The sequence below is a fragment of the Triticum aestivum genome, chromosome 3D (genome assembly GCF_018294505.1).
Source record: "Triticum aestivum cultivar Chinese Spring chromosome 3D, IWGSC CS RefSeq v2.1, whole genome shotgun sequence".
In the NCBI taxonomy this organism is placed as follows: domain Eukaryota; kingdom Viridiplantae; phylum Streptophyta; class Magnoliopsida; order Poales; family Poaceae; genus Triticum; species Triticum aestivum.
The window spans coordinates 593730088-593753200 of NC_057802.1; the positions used below are offsets into that span (position 1 = coordinate 593730088).

Consider the following 23113-nt stretch of genomic DNA (forward strand, 5'->3'; position numbering starts at 1 on the left):
GCAACACTCCATAGGCCAGGGTGGTAAAAACCATTTTCGAAAAATTTGTCCATGGTGACAATCAGAAGTGGATCAGTCAAACGAATGGCTGGTCCGAGATTAAGCTTCTAACCCCACCCCTTCAAGCTCTTTTATCATGCATTGTCAGTATTTCAAGTCGGATACCCCTCCCACCATTGAACACGGTAGAATGGCACGTATCTAATTATATGTATTCCCACGTCCCACCATACTTACGTGTGCCTTTAGAATTTTCAGGTTTCTCCTGTCGGCAGACAAGAGCCTTTTGAGCTCCAAGAAATGCAACCACCATTTCCGGTCCAACAGGTACCATATGTTTCTAAGTACGATAATATTATGATTGAGTACTATGTTTTGAAGCATATCTCCAGATTTGATTCTTATGGTACCATGGAGCACACACATAAATGATATTACGTGTGGATATGATGCTTGAGACAGATGGGGAGACGAAAGCAAGATGGAGGTGATGGGGACGTTACTTACGACAAATGTGTATGTTTTTCCCCACTTGATGTACCTAGCTTATTGGAGAAAGATGGCTCCATTTTCTGTATAAAATGTTCATCTCATGGCAAACATTATTTCAAGACTAGTGATCAAAATACACGCAACATATGTACCACACATGCATATGCATTCAAACAACAGATGTTGGCATGATAGATGATACTGAATGTAACTCCTTGCATCATATATAGATATAAGCTATAGCATGATAGCGTCAAAGCCTACCAGTGTGTAATCCTCATAAACATACCAAAAATACTACAGATCCCTTAACCATGTCCAAAGAAACTTAAGACTAGTACAAACTAGAGAAGAGGGATGCCCTTGAACAAACATAACTAAGGTGAAGGTGGTACAAAATTGAGGTAAGGCCGCCAGGGGAAGATATTGCAGTTTGGGCTCTTAACCATGATTCATTCAAAAGTTGTCACCCTTACATGATACTACAATCTTCTAGAGCGCTCATTCGGATGGGAAGACAAATTGACATGTTAGTATGTTACCCAAGTATTTCTCCTGACTAGCCCACACGATCCCGTCAACATTATTAGTTTAACTATTCGGCAAGTAATTTTGTTTGATACACTGTTTCAGGCTTGCAGCACACACTTAAAATTCGGCATTTAACATTACAACTGGCAGATATAGTCAGAAATGCCCGTTGGGCCAAGTGTGCGTTGGGAAACATTTCATGGCTAGAATACATCGCCAATATGCAGATGTGGAACCACCCTCTTTAGTCTAAATTGCTGGGAGTAATTTTTCTGGGAGCAAATAAACAATAGTCGTAAAGACACCTCCTCCCACATCCATGGATTACACTTTGAGTTCCTCCATCGAAATCTTGGACAACGCAGCTCCCTTGTTGTACTGGCGGTCGGCTCCTAGAGGAGATGCACACGCTGCTAAGGCCCCCCCTCCCCCCCCCCCCACCCCCACACACACACACACACACACACAGAGGCGCGCCTCTTCAATCATTTTCAGGAACACCCCTCCCACCATTGGACACAACAGAATGGAACATATCCTAATTACGACTTAAGAGTGGTAATATTTATTCCATGCCCTACTTACATGTGCCTTCAGAATTTGCAGCTTTATCCTGACCGCAGAAAAGCGCCTTTGCAGTACCCAACAATACAACCACCAAATCCGCCCCTACAGGTACCATATATATTTCCTATGATTGACAAATATTATCTTTTGAATCATATTTAGAGTCGATATGGTGTACTGTATATATGAGTAACAGTAATTGTTTAATGGTGTCATGGAGTATATATGATGACATTATGTGTGGATATGATGCTTGAGGCAGATGTGGAGACAAAAACAAAATGAAGATGACGTGGATGTTCAGAGTGACAACTCATATGTATGTTTTGTTTCCCACTTGTTGTACCTTATTGCAAAAAGATGTTGGCAGTTCCTGGATAGAATATTCATCCTGCTAAATTTCGACACTCTCATGGCAAATATAGTTTCAAGACCAGTCATCAAAATAAATGCAATATATGTACTACACATACATACACAATCAAACAACAACCCAAATGATAAGTGTCACACGTGTGGCACGAAGCAACATGGTCCAAATGCTCTCATTACTATCCATTTTGCCACATCAAACAGATAACATCAGCGATTTTTTTTGCTTTTCCGAACTTAAAAATGTTTTATCTCTTAAATAAAAAATCTGATTAAAAATTCATATTCATCATTAAATCCGTCTCTTCAAGAACTTCAAAACTAGATCTCATATTGATATGTTTCGATGACTTCTTTTTTGGGGCCAAAAATTGCCATGATGTTACATTGAAGTTCCATAGTGTTTACATTAACGTTGTCATGATATGTTTCATCTATTTTTTTCTTCTAAATTTACTTTAATTTGTCATGTATTCAACTACTTTTCATGGAAAAATTTATTAATTGGCCATGGAAAATTTTTAGTAATGAACCACAGCAAATTTAATTCATGGATCACGGCAATTTTTACTAATTCATCATGGCAATTTTAGTTTATAGATCATGACAAATTTATTATTTTAACCATGGCAATTCTAGTATTTTGATCATGGAAATTATTTTTGTATGAACCAAGGCATATTTTAGTGCATGTATCATGGAAAATTAAAGTAATTCACCATGGCAATTTTAGTTTCTGGTTCATGACAAATTTGAGTCATTGACTATGCATTTTTAAAGTAATTGATGACGGATTTCTTTTTAATTATGAACCATGTCAAAATTATTTCATGGATCATGGCAAATTTTAGTAATTCTCTATGGCAAGTTTAGTTTCTTAATTTCCTTTATTATAACATGTCAAAATTTACTTTAAACGTAGAAGAAAAAGTAGTTGAAACATATCATGGCAATTTATGTGCAATAGAAATGGCAACTTTTGACCGCCAAAAAATATGGTCGAAACATATCGACATGAGATCTAGTTTCAATGTCCTCGTTGCGACGGATTTAATGGTGAAAACAGATTTTCAATCAGATTTTTCATTTAAGAAATAAAACATTATAAAGTTTGAAAACCCAAAAGATTTCCACTGACATCATCTGTTTTTGTCCCTATTTGCATGCATATGTGAAAAAAAATGACGTGTCACAATGGGTGGCTAGAAAGACGTGCGGCCGGAATTGCTTCATGCCACACGTGTGACACTTATCATGGCCCAACAACAAACATTGGCATGATATTGAACTTAACTTGGTATGTTATATAAAACATATATGCCCTTGAACAAAGATAGCTAAGGTGAAGATGGTACCAAATTTAGGTAAGACCGTGGGGAAAAGAGAATTACAGTCTAGGCACAAGTGCTGGCAAGTAGTCATGGAAAGGACTCACAGAAGGAAATCAGTCACAAATTGCATGATACCTCAGTGGCCAGCATGTGTATATGTATTATTTTTCTTTGCTTAGCTTTCATTTGCACATGATGAGCCCCAATGAGTACTTAGCCCACTGTAATCCATACATGTATCTGTAGTATGCTTTACATATTGTGAAGCTATATGTTATTACCCACCTCACATGGAATTCTATTTTTCTTTTAAGACTCGCTATTTTGCCGGAGTCAGGGCCGAAGCGCGGAAAGAGGTACGACGTTGTCCTTTTGTGTGTGTGTTTTTTGTACATGCAAGATAACTTGTGAAGCCAATCTTTCCTGCAGAATACTTGTAAAATGTTCTCTTCTGTTTTCTGAATGTATTAATTTGTTTGCAGTCTTACACAAGGGACATCCAATGGGACTCCTCAGTGGTATGAATAGGCTATGTCACAAACTCGAAATTTTGGCTGGTATGTCATGCATTTGGTATAGACAAGGATGCTAACATGTGGAAATCATTGCATATTAGGACGCTCTATGTTCGTGTTGTGCAATGGTGAAAAGGCGTACGGTACGATAGCTCCCCACGTACTCATTTGGTTGTATGTGTGAATAGTATCTTTATGATCTTAATATCATTTTTGAGCCGTTTATGCTACCTTATTACGTTCACTTATGTTATATAAATCGGCCACACTGTTAATGATGGTGAAGAATTACATTGTGCAGCCTGCTCGCAGACCGTCATCTGCCCCCATTGGTCAACAGAGGAGCCAACTATCCGCAAAAAAACAGAAGAGCCAACTACAACAAATAGCTGGAGTAGCTCTCGACATCGAAGAGGCAGCAGAGACTGTTCTTCAGAACACAGAGGCTTGCATTGAGATTGATAAACGTGTTAGTACAGTCAGTGCCCTCCTATCGAAGCTCGAGAACACAGATATGGTGGAGGAACAAGCGATGAAAGATGCCCTAAATAAGCTCCTTGAGATCTTCCGTCATGCCCACGCACTCGTCATGGCTTGCCAGAAAAGCGGCCTTGTCACCATGCTCTTCTGCAACCCGCCATGCATACTGTCCAAACAGCTAAGTGAAGTATTGGATCAATTGGTGCCTAACATCAACGCTTTGATTGCAGTCATTCTCAACAGCTGCAACGTCCGTGCCCGCAGGTACTACCAGTGGTGCCATTTGTTAATACAAGTACAGAATAGCCAGTGTCCTGTGGTTGAAGGGACTAGACATCAACCAAAAACAAGCAGAACGTAGTATATGTTTTAGAATTTCTTATATCTGAAACCTAGTGTGTGAGTTTTCAAACATGCTGGTGCACAAATTTTACTATAATTCATAAATATTAAAAAAAACCAAGACCGACACATGGGCAGAGGTACATATGTTTTTCGGTGTAAAAATATACACCCATTATTTTTGCGTTGACTATCTAAGTATAATATACATATATGCATGAAGTAAACTAAAAGCTCTAGTAAATTTGTGATTTTTAGGGAAACTAGTCAATGTGTACGTGCAATGCTTAATTTGGAAGTATATTAAGTGCATATGGATATTAAGTAGGATATTATTTGCGTGTTATTATGTGATTAACACTATTTTCGCCATGAAATTAACTGCACGCTAAATGTGTTGAGCGCTCGACATTGAAGCAGTCTAGGTTGTTGGCTTGATATGATTTGATGGCCCAGATTATTTAGATCTGCCCCTTTGGGTCTTTTTATATTGGTATAGATAGATATGTACACCCATTAGCTGGTGGCTGGCTCCGCCACTGGACCGACGTCAGTTGTAAGACAATAAAAATCTGACAAGATGATCCAAAAACTAGGGATAACAGTTGGTCTTGCTCAATGATCCTACCAATCATCGCGCAAAAAAATTGATCCTAACAATAGGAAATCTGCTCTATACCAACCTTAGTCATTATCCATAATTTCTCAATTTACAGAAAAAGGCTTTCGCCCCGCTTTATATATAAATCAACGAACCACAAACATGCAAACCATACAACACCAACCCACAATGCACACACCAACCCACAACATCAACCCCAAGTGACCAAAGGATGAACAACAAGCACCACTACGGGGGAGACAGAGCCCTCGAGTGTGAACTAGCCACTTCGAGGACCCAAGTTGACCGCCGACGCACATGAGCTCCAAGACGATGCCTTCAGGAAGGGTATGACGCCGGATCGCTGCCACCGCCCGATTCAAAGGATCAAGATTTTCACCCAGGGTAAATGGCGGACTAGGAGCAGCCGCAGCGACACTTTCAGGAAGAGGACGACACCTGCGGGCATCGCCACTATCGGTCTGACCACTACCAGACAAGGAATTCTCCCCAGCACACACGATCCACCTCCGTACGGAGGGCGACAAGTCACGAGAGACCTGCCACACTACGACCATGCACTGTTGAGCCCCTGCCACCCCGCCGCCCACACGACCAAGGCTGCCAGCTGGCTGCACCCGAGCTGCGAGAACCGCCCACGAATGCCGCAGCTCCCACCACAGAGTCGCCGCCCTGCATCCTGACACCTCATCGGCCATCAAAAGGGATGGGCCTCCACCACCAACAGACCCCTACACAACGAAGCCTCCAAGGGCCAGCACGCTGCCACCGCGCCAGGACTGGACTGGGGGCACCAGGTCGGGGAAAGGGAGAGGATGAGGAGCGGCGCAAACCTCGAACCGGCACCCCTGCCAGTGATGGGTGGCCTCACCACCCATCCCTCCTGCCTACCTCCCCTACATCGCCCCCTGCAAGGCCCGACCATGGCGGCTAGGATAGGAGCGCGAGGAGCACGCTCCGACCGTCCGCCAGCCGACGAGGGCGCCGGAGTGGCCAAGATCCGCCCCCGGAGATGAGCCGAGGAGGTGTCGTTTGCCCCGCCAGAACGGGCACGCAGGCGAAGTCAACCGCACTGCACGCCCGCCGGCGAGGCGCCACCCGCTGCCCACGCCCGGCCCCAGCCCGCCAGATCAGGCCAAGCCATGACCAGGCCACCACCGCAGCCACTGGCGCGAGTCCGCCCCGTGAAGCCCACCGCCGCCACCAGGCCCTTGCAACCTCGTCACAAGAGCCCGCCGCCGCGCCACCGCTCCCCTCACTAGCGAGATGCACCGCCTGATGATATTGACTCGTGCCAACCGCCCCCGAGCGCGAAGTGTCCGCCGCCACCGGTGCCGGCGGGCTTTGCCCGTCAATGTGGCTCGACGGCGGCGAGGGAAGGAATGGAGGAAGGAGGCGTGGCCGGCGGCTAGGGTTTCCCCCCACCCCGATCGCCTAACATGAGCGACGCGGAGGGGGGTCATTCCCAGCCTCTTTCCGAAGAACTTTTCTCAATTCACAAACAACAATTGTCTACCTATATAAATATTACCTCTATTATTTTAAAATTTCATTTGGGGCATTGGCACAACTTATGGAATACAGAAGGTCATTAATCTTCTTATCTTCTATCTTTATTTAAGTATGTATTATTGAAAGTATGATAGATTGATCGAGTAATGACATTTAACATGACAAGTCTAATAGTTTTTAAAATTAAAAATCCATGTTTGATGCGGTCCAAATATAAGATTGGTGCTGTCAAATAAAATGAAAACAGGAAACTGTGGTGAGGGGTGTCCCAATCCCTTGAATCTCCTCTCCATGTAAAAATGCTCAAAGACAATAATTTTCTCATTTGTCCTCCTGTGGTATGAATCTTGTTTCTCAATATTTCTGATATATCTTGAACACTAAACTTCACATCCCTACTGATTTTTTTTATTTTCTTGAATCTTATCCGCTAGCTATTTGTATTTTTTGTGTTTTGAAATAGATACAACCGTACCAGAAATGCCCGTGCACCACCCCGAGCAGCAACAAATATTCAACCAGCAAGGTAAAAACCAGCTTTGGCCATGTTGGTCCTATTGTGTTCGAAAAAACTAGGTCTTGATTGTTCAAACTATTGCGCATTCTTAAATTCTGATCAACTGCACTCCCCTCTTTCAAAAACACTTCCGGAGGTGTTGCGGCTTCACTGCATTCGGACATGATTCCAGTGGGTAGAGACTAATTATTGCTATTTGAAGTGTCGAAGCTGTCAGCATACTTGATATCTCTTATTGTTCTCACCACAGCAGTACTATCTGCAGCTTTGCTTAAAGATTGGAGGACAGCAAGTGGAATTGTGTAATTAGAGTCCGCCAAATAAATTGTGGGGATTTCATGGAATGATATAAGAGATAATTAAAGTACAATCTCTAGATCTCCCTCCTGCGGTAAAATGCCCATCACTCGAACATGAGCAAGGTATTTTCCGTAAGGAAAACAGCATATTTCCAGCAGTGAGTTGCACCATATATCAGTTAGAGTTCCTGTTAACTTCATTAGTTCCTTGGATTGGGATTTGGGACGAGCATGATTAAGTCACTGCGAACTGTACACACCTATCCTAACCTCTCTGTACCGCATACATAGTCCAATGCTTTCCTACTTTTCTACTTGGTGATACCCATGCTGCGACGGACCCTTGTAAACCGGTGGAAATCCACGAAAATTGTCTCTGAGGGACTGAATTTATCTCAGTTGCAGTACAGTAACCCTCTTACCAGAGTGGTTGCAGTCGCCTCCTAAGTACCAAAGCTCCGCCGTACATCACCGCGTAAGTGGTTGCAGTACGGCAACGCTCGCGCGACAGCCCTCCATCTCCCTTGTACTCTCCGGTCGCCAGCCGGCGACCTCCTCTCTCCGTCTCCCGCGCCAACGGCCTGCGCCATCGACAGAGCAATCCGGCGGGAGGAATCTTGGGATAGAGAATGCCCCCCGCTGGTGGGGCGGAGGAAGGAAGGAAGACGGCGGAGGGTTCCGGCGCGCCTGCGTTTTCGCTGCGATTTTGGGGATCTCTAGATGAGAAGAAGCGCTGTTTCTTTTCTTTTCTTTTTTTTTCTTTTTTTGAGGCATTCGGTGTTTTTGTATTTTCTGTTCGGAGGAGAACAACGACGACGAAGCCCGTCAGGCATCAGGTGCAGCCCACAATAGCGGGAAGCTCAGTGAAATTTGTCGCTCGTTCCTTCTAGTAGTACCACATTCTTGTCCCAAAAAAAAAAAGGAGTACCACATTAGAATTTCACTAAAAGAATAGTATTACCAATTCTAAAAAAATGACATCAGATTTTTAGGGACCTCGAGCGAACACTCTCGTGCATGTCGGATTCCGTGCACGAATAATAAAGCATCCACTTCCGCCCACCGCCTTCGAGCAAACTAAGAGCTGACGACAGTACACGGTTCGCTCACGATGGCAACCTGAGCGAACACAATTCGAGATGGCAAATTGTTTGAGCATTGCAATTTTCACCATTTTTGCGTTGCTATAGCATGGCAATTTCCTTCAGCAACAAGGCAAATTCTGGGCGTGGCTATTTTCACCTTCTTCTTCTTTTGAATTGTTTGGATTCCTTACCACATGTGTCACGTGGTACCATTTTATGTTTCTAGGATGGCGATTCTCCATGTGTTGCTTTCATGTGTCATGGCAGTTTTTGAGTATTTTTAGCAATGTTTTAAATAGCGGGCTATGGAAAATAGCGGCGGACCTCCAAATCAGCTATAGCGGGCTATTTGTGAAGGCAACCATTTAGCGGCACCCTGCTGAAAAGGCTATAGCGGGCTATAGCGGAGCTATAGCCGGCTATTTAAAACTATGATTTTTAGGCACAACATGATTTTTTTACTCTATAATATGGTAGATTCTTATTTAACAACATGGCTATCCAGAACACTACCCATGCACTCAGATCGATAGGTTTGTACCGTCCCATTAGCCTCGTCCATCTTTTACTTTTGGGAAACTTATGGAAGCTTTCGGCCAAGTTTTGGGAGGCTTCTAGAAGCTTTCATTGTGTGTTTTTTTCTTGTTTTGTGCTTTTGTCGCCTTTTTACTAAGTTTTGTGTCTTTTTTTTTGATTTAAACATCATGAATATTTAAAAATTCATTAAATTTTTTAAATAATTTCTAACACATTTGTGAACATTTTCAAAAATCATGATTTTTTTGAAATTCACAATTTTTAAATCCATCAGTATTTTAATAATTCATGAACATATTTTAACTCACTCAAATTTATTGAATATCATGAAATAAAATAGCTCGTGAACTTTTTCCAAATTCAGGAATATTTATTTGAAATTGGCGAACATTTTCCTAATTCACGAACATTTTTTAAGTTCATGAACATTTTTTCATTTCACAAAAAAATTCAAAGTTAACAAAAAATGATTAGCAGTTTTTTTTCTTCCTAAGACAGTAAAGTAGTTGTAGCAGAAACCGAGTGAAAAAAATGGAATATAGAGGTTTCGCAGCTGCTCAAAAAATAGGTATTGTGTGAAAACTATTTAAGAATAGATGCAGTAGGTTACACTGAACACCCTCGATTAGAAAAAATGAGGCGACAATGTGGCCAACCCTACTATCGACATCCGACATACATTTATTTAGTAGGGTATTACATCCACAAAGCACCAAATCCTTACTCTTCCTATAATTTGTGGTGATTTAGTTGGTACAAATTTTGTTTATGTACCAGATAATACCGCACAGGTTGATGCGAGAATTTATAGAGCTACAAATTTTCAAGAATAACAAATAGAATATATGAGAAAAAAACCGAGCCACATTGTTGCCATATATGAACAGTACCAATCCTGACATTAAATGTAGTTGATTGCATGTTATGTGACACGTGACCCCTATTATCAGTCGACTGATTTGTTGCGGAACAAATAAAAAATTGATGATGTGGAGGGATTGTTGGTTGCATGTGCTTGATAACGTGGATTGTCTATATATGCCAAAAAAGATAAATGTGGACGATTTTTATCTGCTAAGTAGTGTGTTAAAGCTATTTAGATCAAATATAATAAGGTGATGTAAGTAGGTTCACTAGTAGAAAACAGGGCTTGGTCCAAGCTCAATGTACACATTAGTCTCGGTTCTATTACGAACCGGGACTAATGTGAGCATTAGTCCCGGTTCGAGCGGCTAGGGCGTCTGGAAGGCATTAGTCCCGGTTCAAATTGGACCTTTAGTGAACCTTAGTCCCGGTTCGTGTCTCAAACCGGGACTAAAGATTAGACCTTTAGTCCCGGTTTGAGACACCAACCGGGACTAAAAGGGTGCGATGCCCTTTAGTCCCGGTTCGTGTCTCAAACCGGGACTAAAGGGGTTCTGAAATTTGTTTTTTGTTTTTCCATTTGTTTTTTGTTTTTAGTTTCTGTTTTAAATTGCTTATATTTTTTAGGATATTTGGTGTTTTTGAGTGATTCTTTTTGCATTAGGTTCTAAATTTTGTCTAGTTTCTGTTTGTGCCATTAGTTTTCAAATTTGAATGATTTAAATATGAATTCGTTCAAATTTTCTTCAAACCCTAGATTGTGACTAATTTGAGTTTAAAAATAGTTTTAATTTAATTCTTTTTGCTCCTAGTCACATGTCAGATTGTTGTCACAGTAAGATTTATTTGGTTATTTTTAGAATAATTTAAATTAGAATTTTAATTAAAACAGTACTGCTTTGCTTATATAGTTGTTTTAGTCCTTTAATTGTTGTTTTCAATTATTTTTAGTTAGTTCTTTCTGTAGATTTTACCATGTTGTAGTATGCTTCTGTTAGACAACAGTAGATAATTTTTTATAATTAATTAATTTTAATTTGCTACTATTGTGTATTAATAGTTGTTTAGACTTTAATAATAGTTGATAGAATTAGTTTTGCTATATTAAAAAGTAATTCTTTTTGCCACTTTAATAGAACGTGACTCTGGCTTGGTTAACCTTAGTTGTGACTCTGGTTGGGACGGTGCTACTAGATGTAGTCGACGGTAGGATTGGATGGACACCATCCCGGACTAAAGGGGTTCAAACTCTACCCCCCCCCCCCCTGCGTGTATCGACATTTCAGTTTCGAAAAAAAACAAAAGAAAATGGTAAAAACTTCAAAAATTAAAATCCTTCAAGATGTAGTTATGTTACTACATCTACTAGTTAGGAAAATTAGAAAACTTAAATTTGGACATGTTTTGCAAAAAGGTGTTATGAAAAAGTAAAATGGCTATAACTTTCAGATTTCGTCCGCCGTAGGCCGTTTTGCAATTTTTTTAGAATCCTCATATTCTTAAAGGAAAAAAAGTTATCCTCATATTTATGTTTTTTTGAATTTTTTGTCAAACTCTGGTCAAGCTGTGGTCAAACTACTTATTTAAGAAATATTAGTGTTACTAAATAATTATTGGTTTTAAGAATAATAGTTTCAAACTCAAACGGTGAAATGTGTGACTTCATGCTCAAGTTCAACTCCTAAGGGTTAATAGGATTGACAGCTTACTATTGTCAGGAAAACAACAAGTGCAGACTTGGAAACGAGGGGGGATAGAACTCGGGAGTTAAGCGTGCTCAGGTTGGAGTAGTGAGAGGATGGGTGACCGGCCGGGAAGTTAGCCGATTTGGAGTGAGTGGTCCATAGTTGAGCAGTGATGAGGGGTGATTGGAGATTAAATTGGAAAAAAATTCCTTTAGTCCCGGTTGGTGTTTACCAATCGGGGCTAAAGGTGGAGCTCCAGACAGCGGCCACGTGAGCTCCTTTAGTCCCGGTTCGTAAGCCAACCAGGACTAAAGGTTTTGGGCTTTAGTCCCGACCCTTTAGTCTCGGTTCCAGAACCGGGACTAAAGGCTCATTTTCTACTAGTGGTTATAAGCATTTTAAAAATATATTCTTGCTAAGTTGGAGGAGAGCATAAAGAATTAGACTATAGATTAAGGCTGTGGCTAGATCTTAGTCGACTGAGACTTAACCAACTCTCAGTTAAGTAAAATAACATATAAAAAGCAAACAGAAGAAATTTAGAAAAAAGTTAAGAAGAAAATTGTGTACGGATCTCCTCGTAGGATCTAATGAATATAGTTTGATGACATTGTACTTCTGAACAAGAAGGGGTCAACTTTGTCACTTTCCCTTGGTAATATGGTTGATGATGAAGCTACAATATTTGAACATCTTAAAAAGGAATCATGTCAGTTCACCTACAACTGAAGTCTGTATAATATTAAGTACTTATGTCTGAGACATAAGCAGGAACTTGTAGATATACATGAAGGCTCGTTTGTAAACTTTAAAACTGAAATAGTTGGTAATGTTTGGCACGGGTTGCTTGTCGAGCCTGTTTGCTAGTTAGGAGTGTGAAGAAATAATCCTTTACTATCTCATGCTTAGCCTTACACTGAACGCAAAAATTGGCCTGATCAGAATGACCACTTCTCTCCTGCCACACGTATGTCATTTTCGCACAGTATTAACCTACGTTTCGTCTGAGATTCACGCCAATTTCAATATGATATCCAGGAATAAGTTTTAGGTGTATTGTAAATATAGTTTTCTATTACATTTAACAAATTTGACCACATAAGTGTTATTATTTCAGCTAGTTTAGTCTCATTCGAAAATTACATTTTACAATATAAGTTACATAAATTGTTACCATTTTGATACACTCACATTTAGGAAAATATTTTATATTGAGTCTTTGTAGACACGGAGTAAAACAATACTCCCTCCGTCCCAAAATTCTTGTCTTAGATTTGTCTATATACGGATGTATCAAGTCACATTTTAGTATTAGATACATCCGTATCTAGATAAATCTAAGACAAGAATTTTGGGACGGAGGGAGTAGTAAATATGAAATTATATGCCTCTATGGATTACTCTACATTTTTAGAGATTTTATGGTGTGGTTAAATTTGTTTGTTAGAGATTAGTCATGTTGATTTCAAGTCAATTTATCATGTTTAGAGTGTCTTTAGGTGGAAATTATACGTGAGAGGTGTGGATGAACCATGAGGCCAACCATCTCCCATTTAATTTAATAAATAGTGAAGGTAAATATATGTAGAAGTTCCTGCGCATTATAGTGTCATTAAACATTGTGAAAAATAATTTAATTTAGAGAAAAACGTTTGATATCTCAATGGAAGTTTCTAGAGAGTATGTTTGTCTATACCTTTTCGTAGAGAAGATACCCAAATGGCATCTTACTGTTGAGAAACGTAGTAAAAAAACAAAACAAAAAAATCACCATACGATCACCCATAAACAATATGAATATGCATATAAGGTTTGGTTCAACGATCGTTACCGACTCCGGACTGCAGCAGAAGTAGACGAGTCGGTTTAGATCATACTTGGAGTCCCTCGTACCATAGATGAACGATCCCGCGAACCGCATGTCGGTGCTAAAACCGGCGGATCTCAGGTAGGGGGTCTCGAGTTGTAGGTCTAGGAACAATGGTAACAAGGTACGAAGGGAGACGATGTTTACCCAGGTTCGGTCCTGTCAAAGGTGTGGCGAGGTTCCATGTCGCGGGCGAGCCGATCCTACCGTCGAAACCGCTAGAGGGCATATCAGGGGATCTCAGGAGACTGCACGACCATGTGTTTCCGTCAGAGAAAATCCCTCTCGCCTCGAAGCCTCCAGGATACCCGCTTTATGCAGTTCATGTGCCTGATGCCAAGTGTTACGTCGACACACTACACACGATGTCTTCTTCCTGCGGTTTGATCAAATCTTTGAGATGTTTCTCACGAGGCGGCTCGATTTTACGATCGCCCATCTTTTTGCGCTATATATGAACTCCATCATCAGGAGAGACCAAATCTTGCAAATCTCGGTTGCGGATCCATACTACATGCATGAGTCCTTGAGTCTCTGCGACTTTGAACGTCAAGCTTCTACGAAGTAAATCGAAAACTTCATGATAATGAATAAGGACAAGGAAATGGTTCTCCTGTCTTATCATCCAATATAAGTCATTGCCGGACAACCCTTTCATATATTTCAATCATTCCTTTGCTCATATGAAGGCTAATTTAAGGTGGATTCATTTTGTGCAGCAATGGGCGCACCGTCCTTATTGTTCTTTTCCAAAGAGTCTCCCACGTTGTGTATTTTGACTCATCCAGAAAGTTCCAGAAGAAAGACTACACCCACATAATGAATGTTCTGGATAGTGCTCTCAACGGCTTCAGCATGATGGGTGGCCACATCGAGACCAGGAAACAAAGGAAGGGTGTGCCATGGTTTCTCGCATAAAACTACGTTCTGCTGCGTCCACCAACCGACAACAAGCAACAATAATGGATTCTACGTCCTCCATCTCATCATGGAATTCAGAAGGCATCGCTAACATCTTCGCTTGAAAACTAGAAACGATGACCATATCCGCAAATGGGCAGAATCCTTAGGAGCCGAACCGGATTATAAACTCATATATGACTTCTTTCGCATCCAAAAGGACATTGCAACGATCATCACGAAAAAAGTCCTCGAAGAGAACAGGATGTTCCACCACGGACCTATATCGCGAGCTATCGTCTGAACTCGCATAGGCCTACAACGTTTGGACCTGACGCCATTCATGAAGCTAGGGTGCATCCTCCCGGATATGGATGGATGGAGCTTGTGGTGATTAACGATGCCGATGATGATGTGTTGGTTGAATACTTTCTGTAGCGATGAAACTTTCTGATGTAAACAGTCCGACTGAACTTGTGTAACAGTAGTTAATCATTTGGGGTATGATGAACCTGCGTACATGTAGTTAATTAGCTTGGGTATGCTGAACCTATGTTGACTATGTTTACTATATGTTGCATATTTTTGCTAACTCTTTCTCTTCGTGTTGAGTATATTATGTTGCCTATTATTCTTGAATTCGCTTGATGAAGATGCATCTCTAACAGGTACATAGGTCCTAGATGGTGAAGAAGTGCTATGCCATGTACATAGGGAGTGTTCTAGGAGTTTACAACGAGTGGCCAAATTGTCACGCCCAAGTGTCAGGGTTCTCAGGCGGCAGCCAGAAAGGGTTCGATAGTAGACAAGAAGCGGAAGCTAGTTACTTGATGTTCACGCTAGCGCGAGAGAGGAATCCGAACCGGTGCCTCATGTACTGCATAATTCTGCTCTTGCTCATAGTGATAGCTCTTATCATCATGGTATATATGGATGATGGAATATGTGTATGAGATGACGATGTAGTTGCATGTATTCGAGACATATCATAACTTGTATCGCTATTTTGAGATGATGATGAGAGACATCATTTGTGTTGGATGATGATGACATGATTTGATGAGACTATTTATGGATGATGATGACATGATTTGATGAGACTATTTGTATGTGTATGATATGATGAGACTATTGTGTGTATGATATGATAGATACTATTGTATAAAACCTATATAAATATAGAGTAAATACGTTGCAGAAAAAATATAGAAAATAATAATAACTGTAGCACGGGGTATGTGTGTAGTAGCAGCGCTGCCTTAGCAGTAGCGCGTGCTAAGTAGTCGCGCTGTAGCATTTAGCAGTAGCGAGGTTTTTCTAAAACGCACTACTGCTACATTCAGATAGCAGTAGCGGCGGGTGACCCGCGCTACTGATAAAACTTAGCTCTAGCACCGTAGCAGTAGCGCGGGCGCCCGCGCTACTGCTAGGTGTTCAACCCACCCTACTGCTAGGGTTTTCCTAGTAGTATGTGCTTACATGTTGCTCTTCTCTTGTTTGGTAGCCTTTATGTAGATGTAAGACAGAAAATTGATTTTTGTCCATTTTTGTTATTTAACATGTCTTATTCAGTGACATGAACAAACTGTAGGAACTTCATAACAGATAGAGCATTATTAAAAATGATGATTGTGCTGTGAATAGCACATCATAACACAGTTTGCCATTTTATTTTAGCACAATGTCATGTAGTCCGTCAATAGTTCAGTGAGACACAGGCAGAACAATGGTGGCAGGGGAACAGGGAAAGGGTGTACCAGCAGTACAATATTCATAGGGTTTGACAAATCGATTTCCGGCATTGATCGCGAGATTGCGTCTCATTGACTTGACTCAGACAAAAAAACTTGATTACAAGGAGAGCTGAGGTTCAAAACTCGCCCAGATCGAAGGTTTTTTTCCCCTCCCGCAAGACTAGGGTTCTCTTCCTCTCGGGCGACTCCGTCGCCTCTGAGTCTCCCATCCCGATCGATACCCTCCCCGCGAGTGGAACCTCGATCGGTCGCCCCTCGATCCTCCTCCTCCTCGGTAGCGATGGATCCTCTCGAGGACGCCCTGTCGGGCACCAGTGCTGGCGGCGGCTCCTTCGGAACGCCGGATCTTGGAGATTTCATGGAACAACTCAACCTGGAAGAGGAAGATTTTGATGATTTGGTGATAGATGAGGCTGATCCGGAGATCAATGACAGCGTGAGATGGCTCACGCTGGCTAGGGTTCATACCGATAAATCTTTCAGCCAGGCGGCCTTCTACGAGGATATGCGTGCGGCTTGGAACCCTGCGCAGCCGGTGAGGTTTCGCCCGGTTGGTCCGAAGCTTTTTGTTGTGCAGGCATCATGTTTGGGAGATTGGGAACGCATGATGTATCAAGGGCCTTGGCTCTTCAGGAATTTGCTTGTGTTGATGGTTTCATATGATGGGTTCACGAAGGCAGTGGAGGTGCCCATGGTGTTCATGCCAATTTGGCTACAGATTCATAAGATACCAGAGGGTTTCTGCAGGAAGAACATTGTGGAAAATCTGCTAAAAAACTCGGGTGAGATCTTGGAGATGAGGCTAAACGGAAATACCCGTGGTGACTACATTAGGGTTAGGGTTCGGCATGACGTTCGTCGGCCTCTACCAAGTATGTCAGTATTGTAAGGGGAAAGAGCGCCAAGTCTATTTGGTGCGTTATGAGAAATTGGCGCGCTTCTGCAGTGTATGTGGGCTCATTGGTCATGACTGCAAAGAGTGCGGATCAGGTGTGCATGAGGAGAAGGACAAGAAGTATGGTTCTTGGCTCTATGCTGATGGACTGAATAAACCCCCGTCCAATGACAGTTTTGGCCGGGGAAGGAGTCAAAAGCAACCTACACCTCAATCTCAACAGCAGAAGTCGCGTGGTAAGACAGTGGTCGATCCGGACATCCTAGATATGGTTACAAGCCCAGCCAAGGAAGGAAACATATCCCAGCATGGAGATCCGGCTGCTCGTAATAGACTCTCCATGGATGATGTAGCACCAGGGGCCAATGCCTTGGCAAGGCCGAGTGGTCTGTTGACGCTCACACAGGGGATGGGTAAGGATGGAGAACATGCCTCGCCTACCAGTAGCAATAACAGCAAGAGGGCTCATGTTGACTGAAGCGGTGTGTCAGGTGATAGATCGGCGACCTCCTTCGAGGAGGACCGTCGGATGCAATGAATATCCTAGTGTGGAACTGCCGGGGGGACCGCCGGACAGTTCGTGAGGTGTTGGCCCTCTCTAAAGCCAATTCCCCGGGGCTTGTTTTTCTCTCGGAAACAAGACAGGCCTCTTCGAAGATGGAGAAACTAAAGTGGAGATTGCAGATGAAGGGTTTTGCTGGTGTGTCGAGTGATGGACTCAGTGGAGGACTTGCACTCTATTGGGATGAGAAGTTGCAAGTGATAGTGTTGGATTCATGTGCGGTACATTGACGTGCGGATAGTGGATGTGGCAAGTGACAAGAAGTGGAGAACGACGTTTGTTTATGGTGAACCTCGGGTAGAAAACCGTCATCTCATGTGGAGTTCACTCTCCCAGCTCCGTGCGCTCTCTTCGGAGCCATGGTTAGTGTGTGGCGACTTCAACGAGGCAATGTGGCAGCATGAGCATATGTCTAGAACCCAGCGCTCTGAAAATCAGATGGGGATGTTCCGTGACTGTTTGCTGGCATGCGAGTTGTGGGACCTCAGTTTCTTGGGGTATCCTTTTACATATGATAATGGGCAACTTGGTGAGAGGAACGTGCGAGTTCGCCTTGACCGAGCATGTGCGGATGAAAATTGGAGGGAGCTCTTCCCTGCCGCGCAAGTTCTTCACTTGGCATCTTCATGTTCTGACCATAGCCCGATCTTGGTTCAGCTTGCTCTCGTGGATCCGAGGAGGACTAGGGCCTCTCCAAGGTATGAGATTATGTGGGAACGCCACCCGGCGCTGTCAGAGGTGGTGGCGAGTAGATGGAGGAAGAGTAAACCAGCCGGCAACCTGGCGGCCGTGCGGGATGCCCTGCATGAAATGATGAATGGCCTTCGCGCGTGGAGTAAGGAGAACTTCGGTCATGTTGCTACAGAGTTGGAGAAGTTAAGGGCCGAGCTGGCTGATTTACAACTAAAAGATGCGGACAGAACGTTGATCCGTCAGAAGATATTTCAGCTTGACGAGCTACTATACAGGGAAGAGATGATGTGGTTACAGAGATCGCGCATTACGTGGCTGAAGGAAGGAGAAAGGAACACGGCATACTTGCATAGGCGAGCTTTGTGGCATGCGCGAAGGAATTACATACAGAGACTATGGTGCACTGATGGATCGTGGTGCTCTTCTCCGTCGGACATGGAACGCATGGCCACTTCCTACTTCAAGGAAGTTTACACCAAAGATCCGACTCTCACACCTGATGTCGTGCTTGAGGCTATTGAACTTAATGTAACTGAACAGATGAACGCCAAGTTGAGTGCGCCATTTTCTGAAGAGGAAGTGTCCAACGCCCTGTTTCAAATCGTCCCGCTGAAAGCTCCGGGCACGGATGGTTTCCCGGCAAGGTTCTATCAACGGTATTGGGCCGCTCTAAAATCTGAAATCACAGCTGCAGTGTTGGAGTTTTTTGTCTCTGGCTCCATGCCAGAAGGGGTTAATGATACAACGATCGTCCTCATTCCAAAAGTCCCTCATCCCAAGGAGCAAAAGGATTTCAGGTCGATCAGCTTATGCAATGTAATATACAAACTGGTTTCTAAATGTTTGGTTAATCGTCTCCGTCCCTTGCTGTCGAAGCTGATTTCTGAGAACCAAAGTGCTTTTATTCCGGGCCGGCTCATCTCGGATAATTATATTATTGCTTTCGAGTGCATCCATCACATACAGTCTCTGAAGAGCAACAGTCGGGCGGCCTGCGCGTACAAACTCGATCTCTCGAAGGCGTATGATCGGGTCGACTGGGACTTTCTGGAGAAGGCTCTTAGCAGATGGAGGTTTTCTTATCAGTGGATTGCCTGGATAATGACGTGTGTTAAATCAGTCCGATATTCGGTTAAACTTAATGGCAAGCTATTGGAAGTTTTTTCACCATCGAGAGGCCTTCGACAAGGTGACCCATTGTCTCCGTTCTTGTTTCTCTTTGTTGCTGATGCGTGATACGTCCATTTTGCATCATGCGTTTATATCGATATTTATTGCATTATGGGCTATTATTACACATTATGTCACAATACTTATGCCTATTCTCTCTTATTTCACAAGTTTACATAAGGAGGGAGAATGCCGACAGCTGGAATTCTGGGCTGGAAAAGGAGCAAATATTAGAGACCTATTCTGCACAACTCCAAAAGTCCTGAAACTCCACGAAAGTTATTTTTGGAAATAATAAAAAATACTGGAAGAAGAATCCACATCAGGGGGCCTCCACCTGGCCACGAGGGTGGGGGGCGCGTCCTACCCCCTGGGCGTGCCCCCTGCCTCGTGGCCCCCCTATTGGCCCTCCGGTGCCCATCTTCTGCTATATGAAGTCTTTCGTCCGAAGAAAAATCATAAGCAACCTTTCGGGACGAGACTCCGCCGCCACGAGGCGGAACCAATCTAGGGCTCCGGCAAAGCTGTTCTGCCGGGGACACTTCCCTCCCAGAGGGGGAAATCATCGCCATCGTCATCGCCAACGCTCCTCTCATCGGGAGAGGGCAATCTCCATCAACATCTTCACCAACACCATATCCTCTCAAAACCCTAGTTCATCTCTTGTATCCAATTCTTGTCTCCAAGTCCGGGATTGGTACTAGTAGGTTGCTAGTAGTGTTGATTACTCCTTGTAGTTGATGCTAGTTGGTTTATTTGGTGGAAGATCATATGTTCAGATCTTATATGCATATTAATACCCCTATGATTATGAACATGAATATGCTTTGTGAGTAGTTACGTTTGTTCCTGAGGACATGGGAGAAGTCTCGCTATTAGTAGTCGTGAATTTGGTATTCGTTCGATATTTTGATGAGATGTATGTTGTCTAACCTCTAGTGGTGTTATGTGAACGTCGACTACGTAACACTTCACCATTATTTGGGCCTAGAGGAAGGCATTGGGAAGTAATAAGTAGATGATGGGTTGCTAGAGTGACAGAAGCTTAAACCCTAGTTTATGCGTTGCTTCGTAAGGGGCTGATTTGGATCCATATGTTTCATGCTATGGTTAGGTTTACCTTAATACTTTTGTTGTAGTTGCGGATGCTTCCAATAGAGGTTAATCATAAGTGGGATGCTTGTTCAAGTAAGAACAGGACCCAAGCACCGGTCCACCCACGTATCAAATTATCAAAGTACCGAACGCGAATCATATGAACGTGATGAAAACTAGCTTGACGATAATTCCCATGTGTCCTCGGGAGTGCTTTTCTCTATATAAGAGTTTGTCCAGGCTTGTCCTTTGCTACAAAAAGGATTGGGCCACCTTGCTGCACTTTATTTACTTTTGTTATTTGTTGCTCGTTACAAATTATCCTATCACAAAACTATCTGTTACCACTTATTTCAGTACTTGCAGAGAATACCTTGCTGAAAACCGCTTATCATTTCCTTCTGCTCCTCGTTGGGTTCGACACTCTTACTTATTGAAAGGACTACTATAGATCCCCTATACTTGTGGGTCATCAAGACTCTTTTCTGGCGCCGTTGCCGGGGAGTGAAGCGCCTTTGGTAGGTGGAATTTGGTAAGGAAAATTTTATATAGTGTGCTGAAATTTACTGTCACTTGTTACTATGGAAAGTAATCCTCCGAGGGGCTTGTTCGGGGTATCTTCACCCCGACCAGTAGAGCAAAGAGTTGCTCCTCAACCTACTGAACCTACTGAAAATTAAAATGTTCCCTTTGAAGTTCCTTCGGGTATGTTAGAAAAACTGCTAGCTAATCCTTTTGTAGGAGATGGAACAAAGCATCCTGATGAGCACCTAATATATGTGGATGAAGTTTGTGGATTATTTAAGCTTGCAAGTATACCCGATGATGTCGTTAAGAAGAAGGTCTTCCCTTTATCTTTGAAGGGAGATGCATCGACATGGTATAGGCTATGTGATGATACGGGATCATGGAACTATAAACGATTGAAATTGGAATTTCATCAGAAATTTTATCCTATGCATCTTGTTCATCGTGATCGCAATTATATATATAATTTTTGGCCTCGCGAAGGAGAAAGCATCACTCAAGCTTGGGGGAGGCTTAAATCAATGTTATATTCATGCCCCAATCATGAGCTCCCAAGAGAAATAATTATTCAAAGTATTTATGCTCGGCTTTCTGATAACAATCGCACCATGCTCGATACTTCTTGTGCTGGCTCTTTTATGATGAAGACTATTGAATTCAAATGGAATTTATTGGATAGAATTAAACGCAACTCTGAAGATTGGGATCTCGACGAAGGTAAGGAGTCAGGTATGACACCTAAGTTTGATTGTGTTAAATCTTTTATGGATACCGATATTTTCTGTAAGTTTAGCACTAAATATGGACTTGACTCTGAGATAGTAGCCTCTTTCTGTGAATCTTTTGCTGCTTATGTTGATCTCCCCAAGGAGAAGTGGTTTAAATATCATCATCCCATAGAGGTAAAAGTAGCTGCACCTACTAAAGTTGAAGAAAAGACTGTCACTTATAATGATCCTGTTATTCCTACTTCTTATGTCGAGAAACCACCTTTCCCTGTTAGGATAAAGGATCATGCTAAAGCTTCAACTGTGGTGCGTAAAAGCAATATTAGAACTTATACATCTCCTGAGCAAGTTAAAGTTGAACCTAATATTGCCATCGTTAAAGATCTCTTGGCTGATAATATTGATGGGCATGTTATTTATTTCTACGGTGAAACTGCTAGAATTGCCAAACCTTGTGCTAAAGATAAACATAGACCTGTGGTAGGCGTGCCTGTTATTTCTGTTAAAATAGGAGATCATTGTTATCATGGCTTGTGTGATATGGGTGCTAGTGTTAGTGCAATACCTTACGACTTATACAAAGAAATTATGCATGATATTGCACCTACTGAGATAGAAGATATTGATGTCACAATTAAACTTGCCAATAGAGATACTATTTCACCAATGGGAATTGTTAGGGATGTTGAAGTCTTGTGTGGGAAAACTAAATATCCTGCTGATTTTCTTGTTCTTGGTTCCCCACAAGATAGCTTTTGTCCCATTATATTTGGTAGACCCTTCTTGAATACTGTTAATGCTAGGATAGACTGCGAAAAGAATGTAGTTACTATTGGTTTGGGTGATATGTCCCATGAGTTTAATTTCTCTAAATTTACTAGACAACACCGTGAAGAAGAATTGCCTAGTAAGGATGAAATTATTGGTCTTGCTTCTATTGCCGTACCTCCTAGTGATCCTTTAGAACAATATCTGCTAGACCATGAAAATGATATGTTTATGAATGAAAGAAGGGAAATAGATTTAGTATTCTTTAAACAGGAACCTATTCTGAAACACAATTTGCCTGTTGAAATCCTAGGGGATCCTCCTCCACCCAAGGGTGATCCCGTGTTTGAGCTTAAACCGTTACCTGATACTCTTAAATATGCTTATCTTGATGAGAAAAAG

The 23113-nt window shown here is 42.3% G+C and overlaps 1 protein-coding gene across 1 annotated transcript; it reads left to right on the plus strand.

Moving 5' to 3' along the window:
* The first annotated feature begins 1661 nt into the window (after positions 1 to 1661).
* Positions 1662 to 4649, plus strand: LOC123076613 (uncharacterized). The gene is made up of 6 exons (XM_044498767.1): positions 1662 to 1698; positions 1853 to 1909; positions 3608 to 3649; positions 3776 to 3811; positions 3910 to 3951; positions 4110 to 4649. Exons 2-6 carry the CDS (start codon positions 1853 to 1855, stop codon positions 4647 to 4649), a joined length of 717 nt encoding a protein of 238 aa, XP_044354702.1. The 5' UTR covers positions 1662 to 1698.
* The last annotated feature ends 18464 nt before the right edge of the window (positions 4650 to 23113 follow it).

Coding starts and splice junctions, on each gene's coding strand:
- LOC123076613 (XM_044498767.1), top strand. CDS start 1,853: ATGTGGAGACAAAAACAAAATGAAGATGACGTGGATGTTCAGAGTGAC. Junction 1,910..3,607: donor TTCAGAGTGACAACTCATAT/GTATGTTTTGTT, acceptor TTTTCTTTTAAG/ACTCGCTATTTTGCCGGAGT. Junction 3,812..3,909: donor TCCAATGGGACTCCTCAGTG/GTATGAATAGGC, acceptor ATTGCATATTAG/GACGCTCTATGTTCGTGTTG.